General features: G+C 33.5%; 3 protein-coding genes across 3 annotated transcripts in view; 2 read left to right on the top strand and 1 right to left on the bottom strand.

Annotated features, from left to right (window-relative positions):
* Window positions 1-27,191, bottom strand: part of LOC107488489 (tocopherol O-methyltransferase, chloroplastic) — a 41,893-nt gene that overhangs the window by 7,804 nt on the left and 6,898 nt on the right. The window lies entirely within an intron of this gene.
* On the top strand, window positions 7,747-8,964 carry LOC107488431 (protein FAR1-RELATED SEQUENCE 5-like). The gene has a single exon (XM_016109180.1). The coding sequence runs from the start codon at window positions 7,747-7,749 to the stop codon at window positions 8,962-8,964; it is 1,218 nt and encodes a 405-aa protein (XP_015964666.1).
* LOC107488430 (protein FAR1-RELATED SEQUENCE 5-like) lies at window positions 8,998-9,993 on the top strand. The gene has a single exon (XM_016109179.1). It carries the CDS (start codon window positions 8,998-9,000, stop codon window positions 9,991-9,993), a length of 996 nt encoding a protein of 331 aa, XP_015964665.1.

Raw genomic sequence — 27,191 nt, 5'->3', positions numbered from 1 at the left:
GAGATAGGGTCAGAAGGTTAGAGAATTGCAATGGTTCAGGAGGCAGGGAGCAGCGTGGCACGGGCAGGGAGGGAAATTTTGCTGATAGTTGGGTGGATGAGGGTGCAAAGCAGCAAATGATCAGGGCAAATGTGGACACCATTGGGAATGATCAAGAGGAAGAGGCGGACGACAAAGGCTTGGTGGGGATTGAGGAACATGTTGAGGAAGGGGCTGGAGCTGAACCTAGCAGTGTGCGGCTAACGGAGGGAAATGATGATCGGATGTCTATGGAAGCACAGACCAAGGAAAATGCGATTACATGGGAACTGGCAGTGGAATCTGGTGCTGTGCTGTTGGACGAGGACGTGGATATCATGGGTATATTGCAAGCTCAGAATGAAGAAATAGCGAAAAAGCGGAAGTTGGCGAAACAAAAAGCAAAGGCAAGAATGAGTCGTCCAAAGAATAAACAGAAGGTGAGCAGTAATTTGTTTAAATGATTGTGAGCTGTTGGAATATTAGGGGTTTGAGGGGGGGATGGAAAGATGAGTATGATTAGGACGTTGAAAAAAAAAGTATAATTTAGACATGCTAGGTTTGATAGAAACTAAAAGGGAGAATATCTCGAAGTATGATGTTGGAAGGATTTGGGGCCATAGTTCTGTCGGTTGGGAATTTGTGGAATCTGTTGGGGCGGCGGGGGGGCTTCTGTGGATGTGGGATGATAACATGTTTAAGAGAAGGAATTGTTATAAAGGAGATATGTGGTTGTGTATTGAAGGAGTAATAACAAAGAATGACTTTCAGTGTGCTTACTGTTTGGTATACGGGGCACATGAAAGGGAGGCAAAGTGGGTGGTGTGGGAGGAGTTGAGTTATATTGCAGGTTTGTGCCAGGTGCCTTTCTGTTTGTTGGGTGACTTCAATGAGATTTTGCAAGTTGAAGATCGAAGAGGGCTACAGAATTTATCGGTCTCAGCGAAAGAGTTTAAGAGTTGGGTTCAAGACATGCAGTTGGTGGATCTCCCCCTTACGGATAGGAAGTTCACTTGGTTTAGGGGCAAATCTTGTAGCAGAATTGACAGGGTGCTGGTTAATATTGAATGGGTGGAGCAGTTTCCTGACTTAAGGCTGAGAGGGGGTCCAAGGGGCTTGTCCGATCACTGCTCGTTGATTGTGGAGGATACAAAAGTGAGAGGGGGGCCTAGACTATTTAGAAGTCTGGATGCTTGGTTTAGCCATGAGGGCTTTCTAAGGATGGTAAAGAATGAATGGCGGACCTTGGGAGGTGGTCCATTCCTTGATAAACTGAAAGCCTTGACGATACCATTGAGGCAATGGCACAAGGATAATTTCAGAGATATGGATACTAGACTGCAAAAGTTTGAGGAAGAGCTCAGGAAGCTAGATGAGCAGGTTAGTGAGGGGATATATGATGGTACGACGGAGGCTAGAAGAAAGGCGTTGGTGAGATTTTGTGAAAAATGGTACAGTAGGATGGAAACCCATTGGAAGCAGATGTCTCGATCTAAACATGCAAGGGACATGGACAGGAATACCCGGTACTTTCATACTATTGCATCGGCTAGAAGACGGAATAATAGGATTGATGCTCTGATGATTCATGGTCGGCTTGTGAGGAATCAAGGGAGAATAAAGCAAGCAATTAGGGGATTCTACAAGGAGTTGTATTGTCAGGAACATGCTCCGAGTATAGGTATTCGGGATGGGTTGTTGAAGCAAATTGATAGAGCTGAGGCAGAAGCCTTGGAGGTTTTTCCGTTGGCTGAGGAAATTAGGGATGCCGTTTGGGATTGTGAATCGTCTAAGGCCCCAGGTAGTGATGGATACAATATGAACTTCATTAAAAAATGCTGGGATGAGTTGGGTCAAGAGTTCACAGAGGCGGTGATGGATTTCTTCCACAAGGTAAAGTTACCAACAGAGGTGAATATAACATGGGTGACTCTGGCCCCAAAATTCCTGGGGCTAAGGAGATTAAGGATTTCCGGCCAATAAGTCTGGTGGGTTGTGTGTACAAGGTGATCTCGAAGGTGATGGTGAGAAGAATGAGGATGGTGATGCCGGGTTTGGTGGGTGAGACTCAGACGGCTTTTGTGAAAGGGAGAAAAATTCATGATGGTGCTCTAATAGCCTGTGAGACAGTTAGTTGGCTTAAGGCACGGAGGAGGAAATCGGCGATCATAAAGCTGGATTTTCATAAAGCATATGACAGAGTCAGGTGGAGTTTTGTGGATATAGTGTTACAGAAAATGGGATTTGGCCAACGCTGGAGGAATTGGGTGAAGGAGTGTGTAAGCACGGCCACTAAGTCTATTTTGGTGAATGGGGCGCCGTCTAAGCCATTCAACATGGAAAGAGGTCTCAGACAAGGGGATCCCCTTTCTCCATTTCTGTTTGTGTTGGTAGTGGACGTGTTGAATAGGATGGTGGGAGAAGCTGTAAGGAATGGGCGCATTGAACCGCTGTTGGTTGGGGGAGAGCATATCAGTTTGTCGCACCTACAATTTGCGGATGATACGATATTGTTTTGCCCACCAGAGACAGAGACAATTCTTAATTATAAAAGACTGTTGAGGTGTTTTGAGTTGATGTCGGGGCTGAGCATTAATTTCGAGAAGTCAAGTTTGATATCGGTGAACTGTGAGCAGGACTGGATAGATCAGGCCTGTGGATTGCTGGGATGCAAGCAAGCAGTATTACCTGTAAGATATCTCGGGATTTCTTTGGGTGCAAATCCTCGATTGGTGAAGACTTGGAAGCCCATAATTGACAAGGTGGAAGAGAAACTCAGTCTCTGGAAAGCTAAGGTTCTAACTAAAGCGGGTAAGCTTGTTCTTATCAAATCAGTGCTGAATAGCCTTCCTATATACTATCTGAGTCTATACAAGATGCCAAAGGCAGTTGCAGATAAGCTGATCGCTCTGCAAAGGCGATTTATGTGGTGCAAGGAGGATGGCAAGGATGGTATTCCGTTAGTTAAGTGGGAGTTGGTTCAGGCACCGAAAAAGGCCGGGGGCTTAGGTATTGGGGATGCGGTGATCCGGAACACAGCGCTATTATTCAAGTGGTGGTGGCGTTTCTCAAAAGAGGAGTGCCCATTATGGAAGAAGATAGTTTGCTCATGCAACAACCTGAACCCTGCTGTAATGTTAGTGAATCAGCAGTTACCAGTGAAAGGAGGGCAATGGAAAGATATATGTCAGTTAAACGTTCAAGAGCAAAGGATAAAAGATAAAATGCTTACTGGCATGGCGATGGAGGTAGGGAATGGGAGGAGTACCCTGTTTTGGGAAGATAACTGGCTACAAGGTGGTCCTTTGAAGGTGACATTTCCAAGACTTTTCTCAATTTCTAATCAGCAAGGATCGAAGGTAGGGGAGTGTGGATTTTGGGATGGACTTGAGTGGATATGGAACTTCCAGTGGCGAAGAGAGTTGTTCCAATGGGAGCTGGAACTTGTCCACCAACTTCATGAGCGGCTTAGGCAGGTGAAATTGTCAGAGGATAAAGATGATAATTTGGTTTGGAAGTTTGATGGTAAAGGGGTATTTTCTACCAAATCTGTTGTGCAGGTACTACAGTCGGAGACTCTGTCGGATGAGATAACGAGCTACAGTTACACAAGTTCTATTTGGAGGGGAGTGGTACCGCCGAGGATTGAGCTTTTTGGGTGGTTTGTACTTATTGGCAGAGTAAATACAAAGGAGAGATTGATTAGACTAGGCGTCCTTAGGCCCAGTGATAATATCTGTGTTCTTTGTAACAAGGAGGTAGAGTCGGTGGAGCATTTATTTCTCAGGTGTGAGATAACATGGAAGGTGTGGTGTAGTTGTTTGAGATATGTTGGGGAGGTGTGGTCTATGCCTGGTACCATAAAGGAACTGTTTGAGCGGTGGGCCGGTAGGCATAAGCGGAAACAGGATCAGAAGAAGTGGCTACCGGGATTCTTTGCAGTTATTTGGAACATTTGGGTGGAACGCAATGCGCGGATCTTCAATAATCAGAACACAGATGTGGAGTTTGTAATAAGAAAGACGATTCTGAGTTACGACGAATGGACTACGAGTGTTCCGTAGGGGTTGATGGCATCACTGGAAGTTAAAAAGTTCTATGTAATTTTTTAAGTACTTGTTGTTTCTACTGTTGCTCCACTTCAGTGTGTTGAGCTTATTTTCTTTCAAAAAAAAATCAAGCGTATGTTGTGCACTTGTGCTCATTTTTTTTACTCTAGTTTAACGTAGACAAAGATAAACCTACTTGGCTACTCATCTTCGCTACTGGCTTCATTCGGTTTCAACAGTAACTATAGCTAGGCATGAGGCATCGATCGTCTTCACCACAAGTACATGTACATCCTTCTAATATTAATGACATTAAATCATATTGACTTTAGAACTTAAAATTTTGATTGATGAAAGAATGACACTTCTCTTGTTTCAGTGAAATGTTTAAATAATAACAATAATAAAAGTTTACAATAATAAATGCATGTTATTTTAATTTAAGATGGTGTATTTTATATATATATGATAAAATTGTGAAAGAATAGAAAAAGTAAAGATGCAAACTTTTATTGATTGTTGATTGATTTAAATTGAATTGAAGTGTGTTGTAAACTATGAGGGTAAAACTAAATATATATAGAGTATTGTCTTATGAAAGATAAAACAAATAAAGATAAAATAAGAGAATTAAAGATAAGATAATAAAGACTAAAATTGTAATTGAATTTATGTATTTTGTTGGGCTGAATTTGTGGGTCACGAGACTTTTTTATTGTTGTCATGGAGCAGCCCAGAAATCGCTGAGGGCGAAATCTAAGTTTGCAGTGCGTCGCGCATGTCGCGTGTACGCGCCAGGTGTGCGTGCGCGCCGATAGACTTTTCGCCAATGTGCGCGTGCGCGTGATGTGCGAGTGCACGCCCTTAAACGCCAGATCAACTATGTCAAATTGTATATCTTTGCGAAGTCCTGGATGTTAGCTTTTCAACGCAAACCGCCTTATTTGGACCTCTGTAGCTCAAGTTATGATTGATTGAATGCAAAGAGGTCAGACTTGACAGCTTTGCGATTCCTTCCACTTTTACATGCTTCTTTTCCATCAAATCCAGTCAAATGCTACCTAAAATAAACAGAATTGCACAAGACTCAAAGTAGCATCCATAGTGGCTACATCCTAATTAATTCTTGATTAAACTCAACAATTTAAGTGAAAATTCATTAGGAAAAGATAGAAAAGATGATCACACGTCTGAGAGAAGAAAAGTGTTAAATGTTGTTGATTAATTAATGATGATAGAGATCTTAAATCCAGTAGGATTACAAGTAACATGGCTCAGGATTCGGTGGTCCCAGAACGTTTGGACCACTAAGTGGTCCCATAACAAAACATGTTTTTTAAAGTTTTTTAATAATTGCTAAATAGTCCTTTTATAAATTTAATTACAAATTAACCCCATATATTTTATTTAATTATAAAAACTATTTTTTATTTTATAAATAATTATTTTAACCAAAATCTATCATGTTTATTAACAATCAAGAACAAAAAGAATAATGAATTAGATCTTCCATTGATCCTAATAAACTTTTTAGCCATTCCAATCGATTAAAATATTACATTCGATCCGGGACGTTCCCGAGGAGTCATTAAATCGTGTTTTGTTGAAAACCAATCGATTGGACTATCAAACCAATCGATTGAATTTTAACTCAATCGATTGGATTTCAGTTTATCATTGAACAATCGATTGTAAATTGCTGGGAAGAATGGTTTTGCATAAATCAATCGATTGGTCATAGTAACCAATCGATTGAACAATGTATTAAATGTGGATTTTATGTAATTCAATCGATTGTTTATGATTTTCAATCGATTGAATTCTTCCAAACAATCGATTGGTATCAATATTCAATCGATTGGTTATGCACGTGACTTTGAATTCAATCGATTGGTTTGAAAATTCAATCGATTGGAAAGTGATCTAAATGTGTTTTTTTCGGCTTCCAATCGGTTGGTATTGTAATCCAATCGATTGAATTCACCAAAATAATATGAATTTACCTAATTCAATGGATTGAAGTGTGCTTGCGCCTATTTCAATCTTGTTATCTTTTTAGAAATTATCTTATTATTCATCTATCTTATCTTTCAAATTCTATCTTCAAATTTTGCGGTCTTATTTTGATGTAGATACTCTAATCTTATCTTTTCCTTAATATTAACAGTATAAATTGGTGAATAATCCATCACTAATTATTCAATCCCACCATTGAAATCCTGTATCATTTTCTTTGATTATACACCATTAATTGTTTTTCTTTGGAACATCCATCTACTCAATATCCAATTTTTTTAAATACATTTTTTATCCGTCTATTTAATATCCAATATTTCTTCATCGTTAATCACCGTTGCAGCAATAAGCAAAGGTCCAATCAAGTTTTTCATTGTAGTGTTCAGAAAATAAACCATCGTTTTGATTACAAAATCGAGGTCAGTGAATAGAATCTCTAATTTTGCAATTATTCGTTTCGATACTTTATTCGTGAAATTGATTGTGTAATGAAAAAATATTTTTTTATCTTTTATTAATTCACAGACATTGAGAAATACTAAAAAGTAAATAGATATTATTTTTTATTATTAAGTAGCTAGCAATCAGGAACGGACCTAGAGGGGGAGTAGTGGCTTGGACACCCCAAAATTTCAAGAAACTATACTCAATCACGTACTCACGTTCTGTAAATTTTGCATTAACCCATGACAGAATGATGTAACTGCTCGTTAAGATATTCTTATTGGATCTAAATTATTGTTAAAAAGATTTTTATTAAGATATGTTTTGAAGGAATAAAAGTATAGAATAGTTCAATAAGGATAATTTTTTTTTAAAAAAAATAAATTTACACTAATAATTTTTCTCTTCAAATTGTTAAGTACTTTTATAATATACTCTAAGTACCTACACAATATATAATATTAATTAGCGTTCAAATTTAAGTTCCAATATTGTTATTAACGAGAGAGGTTTATTAATTGTTAAAAAAATTTACACACAATAATTTTTATATCAATATATCATGATTCATTTTAAAAATAATATTTATTCATCTAAGTCATAGAGTGTCTTAAAAAAGTATATTTAAATAATTTTTTATCTTTTAATTATTTTATATTTTTAGATTGAAAACTTTGTATTTTTTTATTCAAGCTTTATTTTTATATTTTATTTTAATTCTCTTATTCAAAACTATTAATATGAATTTTTATTTTGTAGGATAAATAAAAAGATGAGATTTTTTTAATAAATTAAATTATTGAAAAACTTACTTATTATAAAAGAAGTTAAGTATATTTCTTGATTATATCAATACATATAATTCACTTTTGAATGTAATCAAAATAAATATAAATTTATTCAATTTTTTAAACTTTACATTAATTATTAAAATTATAACATAATGAATGTACTCCTATACAAATTTATTCTTATTTTTGTGTTTTATTTTAATTTTGTTAAACAAAAAATTTTAAATATTATTTACTTTTAATTTTTAACTTTTACCACAAATAAGAATATATGATTAAAGGGGGAGTTAAATAATTTTTTTCATTGGACATTTTTAAGATGTCAGGTATATTTACGGACACTGAGATGAATGAGCAATACCAGGAGGACGATGACTTTAACCAACAAGAAGAGCTAGTAAGTGACCAAGATATGATGGATGAACAGAATGAATTTGAAGAAGACTTCAGAGATGAATTTACTGAGGGAGCATTTTTTTCTAGAATCTGATCAGTCAGAAGATATCCTTGAAGCCGCTTATGCGGTTGACTCCGTGCAAGACATTACAACTTTGAAATTTAGTGAGAATTTTGCGGAGAAAATTGGCAAATACCACTTTTCTACTTTGCAGCTTGCATTTGATTTTTATATGAAGTACTCAAAGTCGAAGGGCTTTAGTGCAAGGAGAGCAAGACCTTCAAGAATAGTACTGGTGAGATTTACAAACAAAAGTTTGTATGTCATAGGCAAGGATTTAGGATGGAGAAATATTACACGATGGAAAAAAAGGAAGAAGGAGCCTAGATTAGAAACAAGAACTGGATGTGATGTCCGAATGGATGTTAAATTTGTACCAGAAAGTGGAAGATGGCATACCTTTTATTTCTCTGACGAACACAACCATGATCTATTGGATACACAATTCAGTTTTATGTTGCCTGCCCACAGAAAAATGTCAGAGGCAGATATTATGCAAATGATGAACATACTAAAGTCAGGGATTAGCACTTTACAGATATTTGGTCTTCTAGCTAGTCAAGCAGGCGGGTATGAATTTGTTGGCTATGGTCCCAGAGATATGTACAATGAGATTGCTCGGCAAAGGCGTCAAATTCCTGGTGATGCAGCGCGAGTGTTGAAGAAGTTGGAGGATATGCGATTGAAGGATCCACAATTATATTTCAAGGCATGTCATGATTCAAGAGGTTTGTTACGCAATTTGTTCTGGTCTGATGGGATTAGCCAACTAGACTACCAACTCTTCGGGGATGTTATTGCTTTTGATGCTACGTACAAGAAGAACAAGTATAGTTGTCCATTAGTCATATTCAGTGGGGTTAACCACCACAACCAAACAATTGTTTTTGCAGCTGTGTTAATTGCTGACGAAACTACTGATACATATATTTGGCTCTTGCGTCAGCTCATGTTTGCAATGAGGGGCAAGACCCCGACCTCAATCATAACTGATGGGGCCATGGCGATTAGGAATACAGTGAGAGATGTATTTTCCGAAGTCAGACATAGATTATGCGCTTGGCATCTTATTCGAAATGCAACTAGTAATGTTGGAAATCCATCGTTTACATCGAAATTCAGAAAAATCATGTTGGGAGACTACGAGATTCCCGTGTTTAAGCGTAAGTGGGTTCAGCTTATTGAATAATTTGGCATTGAGGATAAGTCGTGGGTGATCAACATGTACGAAGAGAAGCATATGTGGGCTACTGCATATCTAAGAGGAAAATTCTTTGCTGGCTTTAGAACTACATTAAGATGTGAAGGTTTACACTCAGTTGTGGGAAGGTATATGGGGTCGCGGTATGATTTGACAAGTTTCGTAGAGCATTTTCAAAGGTGTGTTGCACACATGCGATTTAAAGAATTTAATGCTGATTATGAATTTACACGTGGGGTGCCTGTCATGCAAACTTGTATAGAGCTACTAGAGAGATATGCTGCTGAGTTATACACTCATGAGATATTTCTTTTCTTTCGGCCATTTCTCTCTAGAGCTGGATCAATGCGGGTGCTAAACATAGATAATACCGATGATTGCATAAAGTACACCGTGTGTAAGCATGGGAGGCCCAATTTTATGTGGACCGTTGATTTTCGTCAAGAAGAAATGATCTTCATGTGTACCTGTTTAAGAATGGAGTCATTTGGTATTCCCTGCGAACATATTGTGAAAGTTCTGGTTGACAGAGACATCTGTGAGATTCCCCGGTCATTGGTATTGGATAGATGGACAAAAAAGGTTAAATCAGCATTCAATGATCCAAGTGGGTTCACCAGGGATGCTGTTGTTATTAGTTGTCAAAGTGCCTTGGTGGAATTTTCTAAACAATTTGCTGCAGTTGCTGCTAAAGTACCAGAGAGATATGAAGAGACACGTGACCTAATTATGGGATTGTACTCATCTTACAAGGCTGCAGACGAAGGCACTAATCAACCTCAATCAGGTGTAGCTAAAAGTAGCAATCTGTATGTGAATCAAAGCGGTGTAGGCTCAAGACAACCATCTAGGAAGAAGCGCCAACGTTGTAGTGTTTGTCAAATGGAAGGACATAAGAAGACAACATGTCCTTGGCAAAAGGACATTGACAACAACGTTATTGAAGACGAGGCTAATGGTTCGGATGATGGCGACGTATATCCAAAACCGACAGCTGAGTTAGATAGTGATAACTAGCAACCTCCATAAACTTAATTTTTTTGCGTAGAGAACCAGTTTTATATTTGTATTTATTTATTTTTTTGGACTATATTAATTATATTTTATATATTCTATACGGATAGCCTTGCATATGCTTTTTAGATGAAATAATTCTTAAATAACATTCGGTTTGCAAAAAATCGTAAAAAATCGGTCAAACCGACAATGTAAAGGCTCTAGTCTACTATTTAAAACCGTCATCTTGAAAACCGTTTGAATGGTGTGAACCGACCCGTATGACCGGACCGTGATATCCGACCGGTTCTTATAAACGACGCCGGTTTGATTTAAAACAACACCAAAAATGTAACGCGTTAATCCCCCTTCCCCTAACTCCCTCCCCCCTTCGTCCCTCATTATCAGTTCTTTGTTAGTTATCACAGCAAGAACAGCCAATCGGTAATGAAAACGATCCGATCTAGTGCCTAAAACCGTTAAATTGAAAACCATATGAAAACAGCTGAACCGATCGAAAATCGGATGGGTGAACCGAACCGAAAACCAATCGGTTCTTTATAAACGGCGTCGTTTTGATTTTTGCTTTAAAGAAAAAATCAAGAAACCCTCCCAACGTGTTACCCACCCATCACTTCCCCCTAACACCCCCTCCTTCGTGATTCACCTCACTCACTCAGAATAGCTTGGTCAAAACCTAGCTTCTTTAACGTTTCTGCCGCCGCCGTCTGTGGTTGTCGGCGCCTCCACTCCTTCCACCTTCTGCCTGTACCGAACTCGTCTTCTTCTAGCTCGGCACATCATTCCCATCTCCCGTGGCTTCTCTGTTTGAGGATTCAAGCTGCTCGCCATCGTATGGTAAGTCGTCTGTGGTTCGTTTCGCCACTCGCCATCGTCCCTTCGTCGTCCTGCTCTGCGTCAAAGGTTAGTGTCACTGCTTATAGGGTTTTTCAGCTCTTCCTTTCATGCTCTGTTTAGTGAGACTGGTTTCTGAACATGAATGGAAAAATAATCATTGATATCAAGTTGTTAAAATTACTGGTTAAAATGAATTTGTTAGTCTGCTGCTGCTTTTTTTAATTTCTGAGTATGCTGTGTTTAAATTTTCTTTTGATAGATTTATTGATTTTAGGTTAAGGGTGATTATTTGTTGCCGTTTTTTAATTTTGATGCTTATTGTTCTTGATTCCTGGCTCTGTTCAGTCTGTTGTGTTGTTGATAATGGTGTTTTTGATTGTGTGTGTCTTTGAGAGCTGCTCTTGGTGCAATGTTGCCTTGTTGATTTTAGTTATGGTTTTTGATTGGGTTTTTGAATGCTTATTTGTTGCTGTTTTTTAAATTTTATTGATGAAGATCTTGCCAGCAATTGCTCAGACGTGATAATCTTCAATCTTGCCAGCATGCATTATTGGTCCCAAAGGAGGAAGACTATATTGAATGGTTTAAAAATGTTGGCTTCAAAGACGTCAAGCTCAATAGGATATGTCCAAAGTGGTATCGTGGTGTGCGGAGGCATGGTTTGATCATGGGTTGCTCCCTGATTGATGTGAAGCCATTTTGTGGAGACTTTCCCCTCAAGGTAATTCCTAATTTCTTCATCTCCTTTACTTTAATAATGTTTTCTTTAATTTAGTTTGTTATGCAGCTTGGTCCAAAGATAGAGGACGTAAAGAAGCCTGTGAATCCACTTCTGTTTTTTTCTTGACTAATTCTTGGTGCAATTACAGCCACAAAGTCAAAAATGACAATTTCGATGACTGAAGCTAACCCAAGGAAGAAATCTGCTTGAGATATGACAATTCCTAATGACGTTTTCCCAATTTATATTGGCGATGATCGTACAGAGGGGGATGCTTTTAAATATAGTAATTTATTTTTTGTATTATGGTGAATCTGAACATCCTTGCCCAACCAATATGTTCAGGTTGAGCAATTTTTGCGGCGTCTAGTGGAATGGAAAAGATCGAGTGACATACACCAACAAGTGCATAGAGAGATTTATAAGATCGAGTGACATACACCAACAAGTGCATAGAGAGATTTATTCCATGAGTAGTATACTTAATTTATTGTAGATTACCTATTGAGGGAATATGATAGTGATAGGCAGCTCCTCAAAATTTGATGAATGTGGTGTATGAAATATGATGAGCATATTTTGATCCTTGTTGGCACATTTGCATGCGCATGCGGATAGTGTTTTTTTCTTCTAGTCAATATTTAATAGAGGTCAAACAATGATCAAATGAAAACAACAAAATTCTGGTTTTTTTTAATATAAATTAATTATATAAAATAAAATTTAATTTACACGACATAATATTTGTATGCCATTGTTGCTGAAATAATAAATGAAAATAACATTATTGAATCAAAATAATATGGTTTTTTTTAAACTAAAATATCTATATAGTGCATAGAAATAGAGAAAAATTATAAAAGCCACAAAGTTATAATTGAAAAATAACAAAAGAAGTACATCCACCAAACATAACAAATAAATAGGCAATAACTTAAGTATTAAGTTTTATCTAGATTATTTATATAATCTTTATATATCATGGTTTGCGTGTATATTCCAAAACTCATTGGCCGACGATATAATTTGTGACTTCTTGTGGTTGATCCGACTCCGGAGTAAATGCACAGCGGTTATCATGCGAATATCGTGATCCTCAAGCTGCAATCGTTTTATTGTAAATTAGTACAAAAAAATGGAGTCTGTTATTATTTGGGAGGTCTTTTATAAATGCTCACCTTATTGTTACCATTTGGTTTAAACTCAAAAGTCATATCCATCCACTTAATTACCCAAGTTGCAGAGTTCCAGCTTGAACTACATTGAGGTATATCTTCTGGCCTTGTAATTTTGTAGTCACCAAATTGTTTATTATACTCTTGAATGCCATCATCTTTGTAAAACCTCGACTTGATGACTTGCTCCAGTGCGTTTGCCTAATTTCATGTAACTAGATAGAAAAAATTTGAACAAAATATCAGCACATAAGCTTAATAAATTTTTTTCAAATTCTTACTAGTGCCTTGATAACACGTTCACGATAGTGAATTCTGTCATCATTAAAATGGGTGTCCAAGTGATAGATTGTGCGATCGCAGACCGAGATTACCATTAGATACCAGTGGTCACCCTCTTGTATAGGAACATATATCTAGACAATAAAATTTGCCCGTAAGTTATGTTTGTTAATGATGAAAAATGATAAATCCAGCCATGAATATCCAAAAAAAAACCTTACAAATTTTAAATCAAGAGTAGGTTGCATAAATTTATAAATATAGTGTTTCATCTTTTTCTTTAGATCTTTATTGCTGAATACATCCACCTAATTCATTAATGCAAACCAATATAACTGTTAGTACTTGATAAAGATCAGCAGTGCATTTATAACTTATAACCAGTAATACTATCTTGTTAAGGGTTATATAACATACCTTAAATCTCGGTGGAAGTTGCCACGTTGTCTTGAAACTGACATCAGATTGGTCATCAGTGCATCTCAATGCCGCTAATTCAAGAATCTGACCCATAATCCAAATAAAGTACTTGTTTATCAGGAAAATCAAGTGTAAATTAATAAATAGATTATTTGTGTACCTTATCAGTAATGGGTCTGTCAGGTATGAGTTGTTCAAAGTCTAATCTAGTTGCTCTGATTGTATCTGTTACCACAAGTTCTTCCCTGTTTCAGTTAAAAACCAAAAACACATTAGATTGGTCATCATTCATCGGCAACACAGATAAAATCATATTAACTTACGATGGATTGAGCGAGGCTGAAAATGCATATGCACATGCCTTTATCTGATCTTCCAAAAGACGCATGGTTGGAGTTGGCATAAATTTACAATGCATTGACTACGAATATTTGACACAAAAGTATTAGCAATACACAACTATATAGTTAATTAGCAGTACTAGTAAGAGCTAGATAATTAAAGATTGGTTCATAAGTGGTAATTACGTCCGTAATGGAAAAGAAATAAACAGGTCTTCTATAGGCATTTGTGGATTGGCTCAGTGCATAAGATGCCTTAGATTTATTGGATGATTTGGACTCAATCTTTGGCTTTCTAATCCCGCCTGGGGTATTGAACGGTACCTTTTTCTGTGTCCCCATAGTGGTCTTACCCTAAAAAAATATATTCATTAAATTCTTATTATCATTTTAAGAATATAATAGTAAAAAAATGAGTTGTTGTCCATTACTGCACGTGCATTACCTTTGATATATTTTTCTTTTTTGTTGCGGCTCTTACAGTTGGAGATACTGGGTTGTCCATATTGATCTCTATTTTGAAAGCATCATCGTCAATGAAAGACCTCTTGTCCAGTTCGATAAGATCATCCTCATCGTCTGATATAGCAGTATAAATATTTGAGAATGGAAGTGTCTTTTGTGCAGAAAGCTTGGTCAGAGTCTCGAAATCATTCTTTAGACTGAGTTGTGATATCATTGTCTCAATGCAGCTTACAGATTCAAGGATTTTATCAATCTTTTCGTCCCGAGCCATGTTTACAACTCTCATTGACTGCAAACATTTTAGGTAAAATAATGTCATATAAATGTAAAAATACAAAAAGAGTGAGACAAAATTTTTATACTATATAGATTGTATGACATAATATAAATTGCATTACTGGTTGTCAAATTAAATTACCTCCATGCTATGGAGGAGCTCTTCCACTTTACTAGACAATTCTTCACTTTTATTGAGATCCTTGCTTTGAATATTTTCATCATTGAAAACTAGGTCATCCTGTAGAAAGATTATATAAAAGATTAAATAACTCATAATACATTCTACTAAAATTTTAAAACTGATTACGTCTTACCGTAGCACTAGGAATTGTAATTCCAATTTGATCAACAAGATCAACTGTGATAAAATCACAGTCTGTAGCTAGTGACCTATTTTGTGTATTACGTGCATCATTGAGGACTAAATCTTCGTTAGGAGGAATATCCATGATTATTATCAACTGAAGAATATTACTTGAGTATATTTGGTTGAAGGGCAAATACTTAAAATAATTTGTGAACGTATAGAAAATAAGTCGGATTGAGCACATATATATAGACCTAAAAAAATCTTCAAATTTTAATTCTATCTTTTTTAAATTTTTTTAAATTAAGTGTAACATCTTAAAACTGGTTAACATATCTTATCTTTTAGTTTTATTCATATGATTATATCTTATCCATAATTATCTTTAAGTCGATAAATACTCAAATAATAATAATAATAATAATAATAATAATAATAATAATCTTAGACGGATCATATTAATGATTTAAATAAAAAGTTTTAAAATTGGTAGATAGACTATGCGAAATCAAGCCCCCACCAATCGATTGAAGTATACTTAAACACAATGTTCCAATCGATTGTTTTGTTATTTTAATCGATTGGAGTACATATAATTATTGTATCAATCGATTGGTTTTATATGCAATCGATTGAAATTGAATTGATGATAATTCAATCGATTGCATATAAAACCAATCGATTGATACAGTAATTAAGTGCACTCCAATCGATTAAAATAACAAAACAATCAATTGAAATAGTGTTTAGGTGTACTTCAATCGATTTCACTAAGAAAACAATCGATTGAATCCATACAAACACCTGATTGCACCCAGTCTTCAATCGATTGCATTAAAAACCAATCGATTGAAGAAGTAACTAAGTGTAATCCAATCGATTGGTGGATCAAAACAATCGATTGGAACAGTGTTTAAGTGTACTTCAATCGATTGCACTAAGAAAACAATCGATTGAATCTATACAAACACCTGATTGCACCCAGTCTTCAATCGATTGCATTAAAAACCAATCGGTTGAAGAAGTAACTAAGTGTAATCCAATCGATTGGTGGATCAAAACAATCGATTGGAATAGTGTTTAAGTGTACTTCAATCGATTGCACTAAGAAAAAAATCGATTGAATCCATACAAACACATTGTTTTCAAGACCTGATTGTATCTTAAGAATATAGATAAACTTAAAAAATAGTTAGCTAAATTCATTCCATCATCCAAGAAGGTCTTACAATTCAAACAAACCTAGTACCTTTAAGAACTCTATATATGAATTATAAAAATCAAAGCAAGGCATGCTTGTACTTGAATATTGCTATAAAACAATTTCTTCATGGTCCAGGCCTTGGGATGATGCCCCTTGGGTTTGTGATTCCTAGATTTGTGTATAGAAGATCAATTGCTTCTCCTTGACGATTGACAGCTTCAGTTTGCCTGTCTTGACGCTGCCTCATATCAGCAAATTGCTCTTCCATATATACTCTCATGCTTTGCAATTCATCCATCAAATCTCGCATTGTTGGCGAAGGAGGGGTGGTTGGGGAGGTTCCTGTGATTGTGCTTGCACCTCAGGGTCTTGTGGTTCTCCTTGGACCTGAGGTTCTTGGGCATTCGGATCTCTTCCCATCTGTCTTAGTGTGCTGTCATCAATCTTGGCTACATTACTCAAGACGACACTTTTCTCTTCACTCAAGTCAATTCCAAGCCAGGTGAAAATCTTGGTCCAATGGCAGGCATATACTAAACTAACACTTGATTTTCCTTTCTTCATTTCAAGCATATGATGAACCATAAAATAAGGCCAATTTATCTCCTTTCCAGTCACCATAGCCCAAAGCACTATAATATCTTCGTTAAACAAGATTCCATGATTATGTTTTCTTGGAATCAACATGTATGAAAACAAATACATCAATATACGCAGCTCATTACCCAACCCACTACAACTTATATTACCTCTAGCATCTATTTGTGGATTCTCATACTGTAGACTCTGCAAACCAACGATCCTATTATATTCACCCCATTCTTCATCTGCCCCAATACCTCCAGTAAATTTTGCCCCATGATAAACTAAATTCCATTGTTCAGCTAGTTCTTGCAGAGTAATTCTATAATGCTGTGACCCTAAATCAAACTCAATCAGTGGCATTACCTCCTCACCCACTTCATCAGGTTTAGGAACAACATAATTTAAAGTACTATAAACAGCCCTAACCAAGTTCGGGTAATAATCAAGCCTAGTTTGTACAAAATCGATTAAGTGCTGTGTTTGTAAAGCATTCCAGACCAAGTTATAATGTCTACCATGAATGAACTCGGCTGTTATGTACCTGGGAGGAACAATTGGCCTTGACTCGAAATTCTCCACATAGTTTTTCAGTGCCCTTTGAGACGGCAGCCACCTTGCCATGTAATGTGATAAAGTAACCAGTCTGGCGGAAGCAGAGCTTTCTCCCTCAACCCTGGCTCTTTTGGTGTTCTTGGTTCTAGCCATTTTGGGGATATTGATTTGGTGGGTTTTGTAAGGAGTTGGATGAGGATTAATAATATGTATGTAGGACGGAGTGGATGTTGGTGAGGTTGGAGAAGAAGAAGAGAGAAGAAGATGAAGCTTTCTGGTTCGGTGAGAGAAGAGAGCGATGCAGAAATGGGGGTTCGAATGTTTTAAAACGTTACTTCTAATTCAATACGCATGGTTTGGGTTTAATATAAAGCGAATTTGAAATTTCAATCGATTGGATTACAATACCAATCGATTGAAATCCGAAAAAAACACATTTAGGTCACTTCCCAATCGATTGAAGTTTCAAACCAATCGATTGAATTAGAAGTAACGTGCAAAGTTCAATCGATTTTTAGCCATTACCAATCGATTGAATATTGAGGCCAATCGATTGTTTGGAAGAATTCAATCGATTGAAAATCATAAACAATTGATTGAATTACACAAATCCAATCGATTGAGTTAAAATTCAATTGATTGGTTTGATAGTCCAATCGATTGGTTTTCAACGAAACACGATTTCATGACTTCTCAGGAACGTCCGGATCGAATGTAATATTTTAATCGATTGGAATGGCCAAAAAATTTATTAGGATCAATGGAAGATCTAATTCGTTATTGTTTTTGCTCTTGATTGTTAATAAACATGATAGATTTTGGTTAAAATAATTATTTATAAAATAAAAAATAGTTTTTATAATTAAATAAAATATATGGAGTTAATTTGTAATTAAATTTAAAAAATGACTATTTAGCAATTATTAAAAAACTTTAAAAAACATGTTTTGTTATGGGACCACTTAGTGGTCCAAACGTTTTGGGACCACCGAATCTTGAGCCAAGTAACGTATAGTGTTGCTGAAAAGGGTAGACAATAGAGTTATGGCTGGTAATAAGTAGTATAGGATAAGATTTTGACTCTATTCTAATTTTATTTGTGAGTTAAAAATTTTATTAAAATTCTACTCTATATTATTTGTAGGTTGAGAATTTTTTTAACTCTAACTTTATCCGTACCCTAAAGTTCTAAATCTTATTCTTCCCTATTTTACCTATAAAAATATCAAATTTTTCAAAATAAATATAAAATTTAATTATTTCTAATTTTATACATATTAATAAAATAAAAAATTAATGCTCTAAATTATTAAATTAACTAATTAATTTAGTAGTTACCCATTTATTATAAGTCATTATATGAGAGAAGTTGTAAGTTTAACTCTCACCTTATTTTCTGTATACTTAATTTTTATAAAATATGTGTTATATATAGAGTGCAGGTAGAGTAGGATAGAGTACACCCTAAATTCGTATTCTACCTTATCTGCAAGCATACTCAGACCAATGTAATCTCTATCTTATTCGTAACGAGTCGAGTAATCTACCATATTCGAATGGGTTACACCGAATTAGATATCTACAAATAGAGTATGAATTACCAATCCTAAATAGTATTTCGCTTTTCATGGCAAAAAGATTAGAAGACAAAAGTATGGACCATATTACAAATTTTCATTTAGCAAGAGACGTGTAGGAATTTTTTGTTATTGTGTTGAAATCTCTTAATTAATAATTTAGCATATCTTGATGGCCGTTCTTTCATGAAAACACGAAAAAATAACTACAAATAGATTTTTGAAAATTTATATTTAGAATAAATTAAATTTTTTTAAAAATATCAATAATTTTTTAAAAATAAACTTAAATTAATCAATTTAAAATGTACATTTTTTAATTTATTTATTATTTTATTCTAAAATAAATTGAGTCCCACCAAAACGAGTGCACGTTTCTCGTGTGCTATCGTGAACGCCAAATTGAGTCCCACCTACATTGTCTTGCTCTAGGCCTTATAAACACGTGTTGTCCTGTTTCAAATTTGAAGTTACATATAATTTCCCGTCCAAAAAGAAAAGTTACATATAATTTAGGTTAGATTTAGATGAATTGCAAGGTTTTGAGAATTAGATCTGTCAGTTAAATTGTTTTAGTCATTGATTTATTGGTTTAATTGGTTCAATTATAGACACCAAAAAAAATATTAAAACACCAAAAAAAATTAGTTCAATCGATAATTCAATAAAAAAAATGTTTTAAAATAGAATAATAAATAAATTATAAATATATAAGTATTAAGTTGAGGATATAGGGTAGTATGAAGTTTTTTTAATAGTGGTGAATTATTTTTTTAGAATAATAATCAAATACACGTTGCAAAAAATTAGCATCAAAATATTAATGATAATTCAGGTACTCAAACTTTATTTTTTGCAAATAATTCATGTGCTGAAGATGTAAATATATGGTACTTAAATAATGTCTATAGTAATCATATGTTTAATAGAAAGGAATTATTTTTTTATTAGATGATTTAGTTAAACTATTATTGAAATTTGGTAATAGTACGAAGATCCTTATCGAAGAAAAAAGGGCATATATCAATTAGATTAAAAAATGGTTCTCTGAGTTATATTTCTGATATTTTCTATGCTCCTAAACTTGATTACAATTTACTGAGTATAGGACAGTTATCTGAGAAGGGATATAAGATGATAACATATCGTAGATATTACACTGTGTTTGACAACAACGGAATGTTCATAGATAAAACAAAGATGACTTCAAACATAATGTTTTCATTGGAAATTCAACATGTTAATTTCTCTTGCATGAATTCTATAATACTTGATGATAGCTAGTTGTGGCATATGCGGTTTGGGCATTTTTATTTTTCTGGTCTAAACTATCTATCAAGAAAAGACTTGTTTCTGGGCTACCACAAGTTCTATTCCTAATTGTGTTTGTAAGATTCGTCAACTGAAAAAGAAGCACAAAAATCTATTTCCTACAGAAAAGTCATGGAGAGCCAGAAAATTATTTGAAATTGTGCATTCATATCTTTATTCTATTGAAGTTTCAAGTAATAGTAGTAGTAGGTACTTTATCTTTTATTGATGATTTTGGTAGATATACATGAGTATATTTTCAAAAGCAGAAATCAGAAGCATGTGATATCTTCAAGACATTCAAGGTGTTTGTCAAAACAAAGTAACTATAAAATCAAAATTCTCAGGAGAGACAGGGAAATAAAATACCTTGCATGTTCAGAATACTTTAAGCAACACAAAATTCAACACCAACTACCAACCAGATATACTCCTCAACAAAATGGAGTTGCTAAAAGAAAGAATAGAATCATCATGAATATGGTCAGATGCATGCCCAAGTCAAAACAAATGCATAAAGAGTTTTGGGCAGAAGTAGTCGCAACAACAGTTCATATTTTAAACAAGTGTCCAACAAAAGTTGTTCGTGATAAAACTTCAAAGGAAGCTTGGAGTGAAAAACGGCCTTCCATTCATCATTTCAAGTCTTTGGGTGTATCACTTATACCCACGTACTAGATCAATTAAAGAAGTAGTTAGAAGACAAAGGTGAGAAGTGTATCTTTATCGACTATAGCACATACTCAAAAACATACAAATTGTACAATCCAGAAATAAAGAAAGTAATCATCAGCAGAGACGTGACATTTGGCGAGAAAGCCATATGAGACTGGGACACAAAGACAGAAAAACAACCGATTGTAATTTTAAATACATGTGATGATGAAGAAGAAAGACAACCAAACACAACCGAACAACCAAAATCATCTAGAATACCTCAAAGAAAGCGGAGACTACCTGCTAAATTAGCAGATTATGAAGTTGGCAATGACAATGATTCATTCAATGAAAAAATCATAAATTTTGCTCTATTTTCAGATTGTGTGAGCCGTTGAACTTTGAAGAAGCCTCTAGAGATAATAATTAGAAAAAAGCAATGGATGAGAAAATTCATGTCATTGAGAAGAATAATGCATGAGAGCTGATAGATTTACTAGCAGATAAGAAGATGATTAGAGTAAAGTGAGTTTACAAAACTAAGTACAAACCCAACGGTGGAGTTGATCGTTTCATGGCAAGATTAGTTGCGAAGGGAGACAAACAAAAGTCATGTATCGATTATTTTGAAGTATTTGTTTCTGTTGTTAGATTAGACATTATTCGTATGATTATTTCACTCTCAGCTAAAAATAAGTGGAAGATACATCAAATAAACGTTAAGTCTGCGTATGATTATTTCACTCTCAGCTCAAAATAAGTGGAATATACATCAAATGGATGTTAAGTCTGTATTTCTAAATGGCACTTTAGAAGAAGAAGTGTACGTTGAGCAACCTATAGGATATGAAGTTCCTGAAGAAGAAGATAAAGTTTACAAGTTGAAGAAAGTTTTGTACGGGTTAAAGCAAGCACCAAGAGTGTGGTACAAGAAGATTAATTTTTATTTTACGCAGAATGATTTCAAAAGATGTCAATTTGAGCATACACTTTATATCAAGTTCATTGAACTTGGAGATATCTTGATCGTGTGTTGTTATGTTCACAATAATTTAATCTTTACTAGCAACAATTTGAAGATAATTACAGAATTCAGGGAGGCTATAATAAAGCACTTTAAAATGATAGATATGGGTTTGATGTCTTATTTTCTTGGCATCGAAGTTCTTCAAAAAGGATGATGAAATTTTCATTTCTCATAAAAAATATGCAAATAATATTTTGAAGAAATTTCAAATGGAACATTCGAAGTCAGTTCCTACTCCAGTTGAAGAGAAGTTTAAGTTATTGAGAGAAGATAAAAGAAGAGCAGTAAATCCTACTTATTAAAAAAGTTTGATTAGAAGTCTGAGATACTTAACTGCAACCAGGCCAGATATTATATTTGGAGTTGGATTGCTTAGCAGATTTATGGAGGAGCCTTGCACTAACCATTTGCAAGTTGCAAAATAAATTCTTCGATATATCAAAGGTACTTTAAATGATGGTATTTATTATAAAAATACTAATGAAGTGAATCTTGTCTGTTACACTGATAGTGATTGGGCTATAGATATTAAAACAAGAAAAAGTATTTTAAGATTTGCATTTCATCTTAGTTCTGGTGTAATTTTATGGTCGTCAAAGAAATAATTAGTAGTCGCTCTCTTTACAGTAGAAGTAAAATATATAGCAACAACAAGTTGTGCAACACAAGCAGTTTGGCTAAGAAAATTTTTTGAAGAATTGAACGACAAATAAAGTACTCTAACAACAATATTTTGTAATAACAAGTAAGCTATTGCACTTTATAAAAATCTAGTATTTCATAGGAGATCAAAGCATATTGATATACAGTTTCACAAAATTAAAGAATTGACAAATAAGAAAAAAATTATGATCAAGTATTGTCCTACTGAAAAAGAAATTGCAGATATATTTACAAAACCGTTGAAGACGGAATTATTTTATAAGTTGAAGAAGATGTTTAGAATAATTAATTTTACAAGTTTAATTTAAGAAAGACAATGTTGATTAAAAATTTTAAATCAACTTGCATAATCCTATATAAATGAGAATCTTCATGAAACATGGTTAAAGAATTGAAAAACAAAGTTTTAATTAAATATCATAATTATCTATTTACTAAAAGTTAATTGCATTGAAAATTTGAAGAATTACCAACAATGTTCTAAGAGCATTTGCCAACTAAGGTATTTGGTAATTAAATGATGACAAAACCAAAGTTTGCAAGCTAAACAAGACGCATTGTTTCCTAATACAAGTTATATCTCAAAGTTTCTAGAAAGTACTAACACTTTGAAAAGTCAAAGCAAGCTCTACAAGCTTCATCAATCACGGCCAATATATACAATTAGTTGTTAAAAATTATTATTTTAATATTAAAAATTATTTATATAAAGACAGATATGCCTCATGTATTTTATCTTAGTCAAATTTATGGTGGCTATGTCTATGGTAATTAGTGGTGGCTAAAGTTACACTTTTAATTTAAAAGTGTAACTCTTCACAAAGAAAAGCGTCACCTAATGGAAAAAAGTAAATTAGAAGATTTAAGAGAAGAAATAATTAAGTTATCAAAATTAATAGATCAAAAATTAATGATTTTAACTAATGTTAACTGTAACGACACCGAATTCTTAAAATCAATACAAAATGATTTTTCTCAAAATCTTTATTTTACTATAAGTTTTATTGAAGGACTTCAAAAACCTGAAAAAACTTATTTTTCACACGGAATTTCTAAAAAATGTTACCATGGAAATGATTTCCCACATCTATATCATACTTTTAACCCACAATTAAATTCTATAGTAGATATGCTTGAAGAAATATTAACATCCATAAAATTTCAAAGAAATAAGGAAAAAGAGAATCCCAAGAAAGAAAAATTTCAAAACATAACAGATTTAAAAGTAAAACCACCACTAAAATTATGAATATTGAAGAAAAATTAGAAGAAGTTACAATGCTTTTTAAACAATTAAAAATAGCTCAAGAAAATAATATTATCGAACATGGTTTTCAAATAGAAGAAGAATTAGTAAATTCTGAAAATATAGAAAATGAAGAACACATTCTAGATTATTCAAGTGACGAAGAACCAGCTATTCCAATACAAGTAAAAAATGAAGGTGGAACATCTAAGGATAATCAATCTCAATTTAAATGGGAAACAGGTTTTGATAATTATGCTTTTAAAAAAGGGTTTATAAATAAAGATTCAAAATATACAAAAATACCATCAAAATACGTTCCTAAAATCCAGGAAATGGAAGGAGAAAGAATGCTCAATTTAGACTGCAAAAAGAATGAAAAAGAAATTTTCAAAAATTGGTTGAATTCCTTCTTATTAGAAGCCTTTACTAATCCAAAACTTGGTGAATTGTCTGGAAGGGATATTTGGAATTACATAGGGTTTCATACTAAAGGAACTATAAGAGATTATATGACATCAATAGAAAACCAAATAATAGAAGAATTAGAAACAAAAACAACAGCTTATGATAAGATATTATATATAATGATGATTCTATATAAAGAATTTTTGGAAAAAATATTATAGATCATAGACAAGAAGTCTGTAATAAATAATATCAAGAAGCAAAAAACCATTTAGCTAATATTCAGATATATGACTTATGTAATGTGGAATCTTATATATGTGAATATAGAATGCATTATTACAAATTAAAAGAAGAAGATAAAAATCATTATCTTAGTATGTACATAACAAAACTTCCATATCCTGCTAATGAATTTATAATGGGAAGATTTATAAGAGAAATAAATAGAGGAACAATTGAAAATAATTTTGGTGGAGCAACCTCTGCTATAAGAGAGGAAATAAAAGAACGTTGTATGCAAGAAGCAACTCAAAAAAGATTTGCAAATATAATAAGAATTTGCTGTCAGAATAATGAGGAGATACCTCAAAAATATGGTCTTAATAAAAATTTTCAAAGAAAAAGAAAATATCAATTTAGAAAAAGAAAATACTATCCAAACTGGAGAAAAAAGAGATATTTTAGAAAAGAAAATAACAATAAAAACAAAAGACAAAGAAATAACTATTGCCCAAATAAAAAAGAAAATTGTAAATGTTGGTATTGCCAAGAAGAAGGACACTATGCAAATGAATGCCCGAAAAAGAAGGATAAAAAGGATCTTACTAAACAAATAGAAATTGCTAAGTCTTGTTTCATGGAACCATTAGAAGAATTTGATGATAACTTAGACTATATTTTTGAATATGTCTCGGAAACAGACTCAGAGACTGAGTAATAATGCTACATTTATTACTATAAAAATAACAGAAAAGTTTATAAATGCTTTCATAGATTCTGGGGCAACACAATGCTTTGCTAGTTCAAATATAAAACTTGATTGGAAAAAATTAAAAAAACCATTAAGAGTTAGAATAGCTGACAAATCAATACATAAAATTGACCAAAAAGCAGAGATGGTTAAAATTTTTATTCAAAATTATAGGTTCATTGTTCCATCAATATATATGTTAGATTCTGGAATGGATTTTATCATAGGAAATAACTTTTTAAAACTATATCATCCATTCATTCAAGAATTAACATATATAGTTTTAAAAGCCCCACACGATTCTTCAATAAATCAAAAATCAAAACGAATAAAAATACCGACTACTACTATAGATAAGATCTTAAAATTTAAAATACTTTCTATATTAGAGACATGTTATTTAAATTTATACTTTCAGATAAATATCCCAAAAAATAATCTTGAAATAAAGATAGAAGAACTTTTGGATGAAATTTGTGCTGAAAATCCTTTAGATATTAAAAATACAAATAACGAATTAGTAAGTATTAAATTAAAAGATCCCACAAAAGAGATAAATGTTCCAAATAAAATTCCTTATTCCGCGAGAGATAGAGAAGAGTTCTCATTAGAATGTAAAGATCTTTTAGAAAAAAGAATTATAAGATTAAGTAAAAGTCCTCATGCGGCTCCAGCTTTTTACGTTGAAAACAATAATGAAATTAAAAGGGGAAAACGAAGAATGGTAATAAACTATAAGAAAATGAATGAAGCAACTATTGGTGATGCTCGTAAACTTCCAAGAAAAGATTCTATTTTAGAAAAAATCAAAGGAGCAACTTGGTTTTCATCTCTTAATGCAAAATCAGGATATTGGCAACTTCGTTTAGACGAAGAAACAAAGAAATTAACTGCTTTTACTTGTCCAACAAAAGAATCAACAAGTGTGTTGCTTTATGAATGGAATGTATTACCATTCGGATTAAAGCAAGCCTCAGGTATTTATCAAAGATTTATGGAAGAAAATCTAAAAGAGTTAAATGAATTTGTTTTAGTATACATTGATGATATACTAATTTTTACAAAACAGGATAAAGAAGATCATCTTCAAAAATTATTAATAATTTTAGAAAGATGCAAGGAAAAATGATTAGTTCTTAGTAAAAAGAAAACAAGAATAGCAAAACAAGAAATAGAGTTCCTTGGATTAATTCTATCCACTCAAGGAAAGCTAAAACTTCAACCAGATGTTCTAGAAAATGTAAATTTATTTCCTAATAAAATAGAAGATAGAAAACAATTACAAAGATTTTTAGGGTGTATAAATTATATTTCTGATCAGGGATTTTTAAAGAATATAACAGAATACACTAAAAGTTTGTTTCCAAAAATAAGTACTAAAAAAGTATGGAAATGGGATGAAAAAGATAGTATACAAATTCAAAGAATTAAAGAATTATGTGAAAAACTTCCAGAACTTTATATTCCAGAAGAAAATGACTACTTAATAGTAGAAACAGATGCTTCAGACATAACCTGGTCAGGATGTCTAAAAGCTAAGAAAGCTATAAAAAGTCTGGAACAAGAAAAAGAATCTCTAAAAGCTAAGAAAGCTATAAAAAGCTTAGAACAAGAAAAAGAATAACTAGATTCTAAATATCCCCCAAAGGAATTACTTTGCAGGTATATTTCAGGGACTTTTACTCCAACAGAACAGAGATATACTACTCGTGAAAGGAAAACTCTAGCAGCAATTAAATCTCTTAAGAAATGGAAAATTGATTTACTACCCAAAGAATTTACATTAAGGACAGATTCAAGTTATTTAACAGGTTTCATACGATATAATTTAAAAGTTGATTATAATCATGGACGACTGGTAAGATGGCAATTATTTTTGTTACAATATCCAATAAAAATTAAATATATTAAGGGTGACAAAAATGTTATTGCAGATACATTAACAAGAGAATGGAGTTCGTCTACAACGCATTAAATCAAGAAATTCAAAAATACGAACAAGAACTCGAAAAATGCAAGCATTGTCAGAAAATAAGGACACAGATCCAATCCCTCAAGAAGGCCATCGAAGCAATACAACAACCAAAACCATCAGAGTTCAGCCAACTAAGCGTGGTGGACAAATCAGGTGAAGAAAAAATTCCAGAAAATAAAACAATTGCTGAAAT

The sequence above is a fragment of the Arachis duranensis genome, chromosome 5 (genome assembly GCF_000817695.3).
Source record: "Arachis duranensis cultivar V14167 chromosome 5, aradu.V14167.gnm2.J7QH, whole genome shotgun sequence".
NCBI classification, from domain to species: domain Eukaryota; kingdom Viridiplantae; phylum Streptophyta; class Magnoliopsida; order Fabales; family Fabaceae; genus Arachis; species Arachis duranensis.
The sequence above is the reverse complement of the archived record's forward strand: the minus strand, read 5'-3'. Positions and strand labels throughout refer to the sequence as shown.

Excerpts from the sequence above, each read along its gene's own strand:
- LOC107488430 (XM_016109179.1), top strand. The coding sequence starts at position 8,998 with ATGTACGAAGAGAAGCATATGTGGGCTACTGCATATCTAAGAGGAAAA.
- LOC107488431 (XM_016109180.1), top strand. The coding sequence starts at position 7,747 with ATGAATTTGAAGAAGACTTCAGAGATGAATTTACTGAGGGAGCATTTT.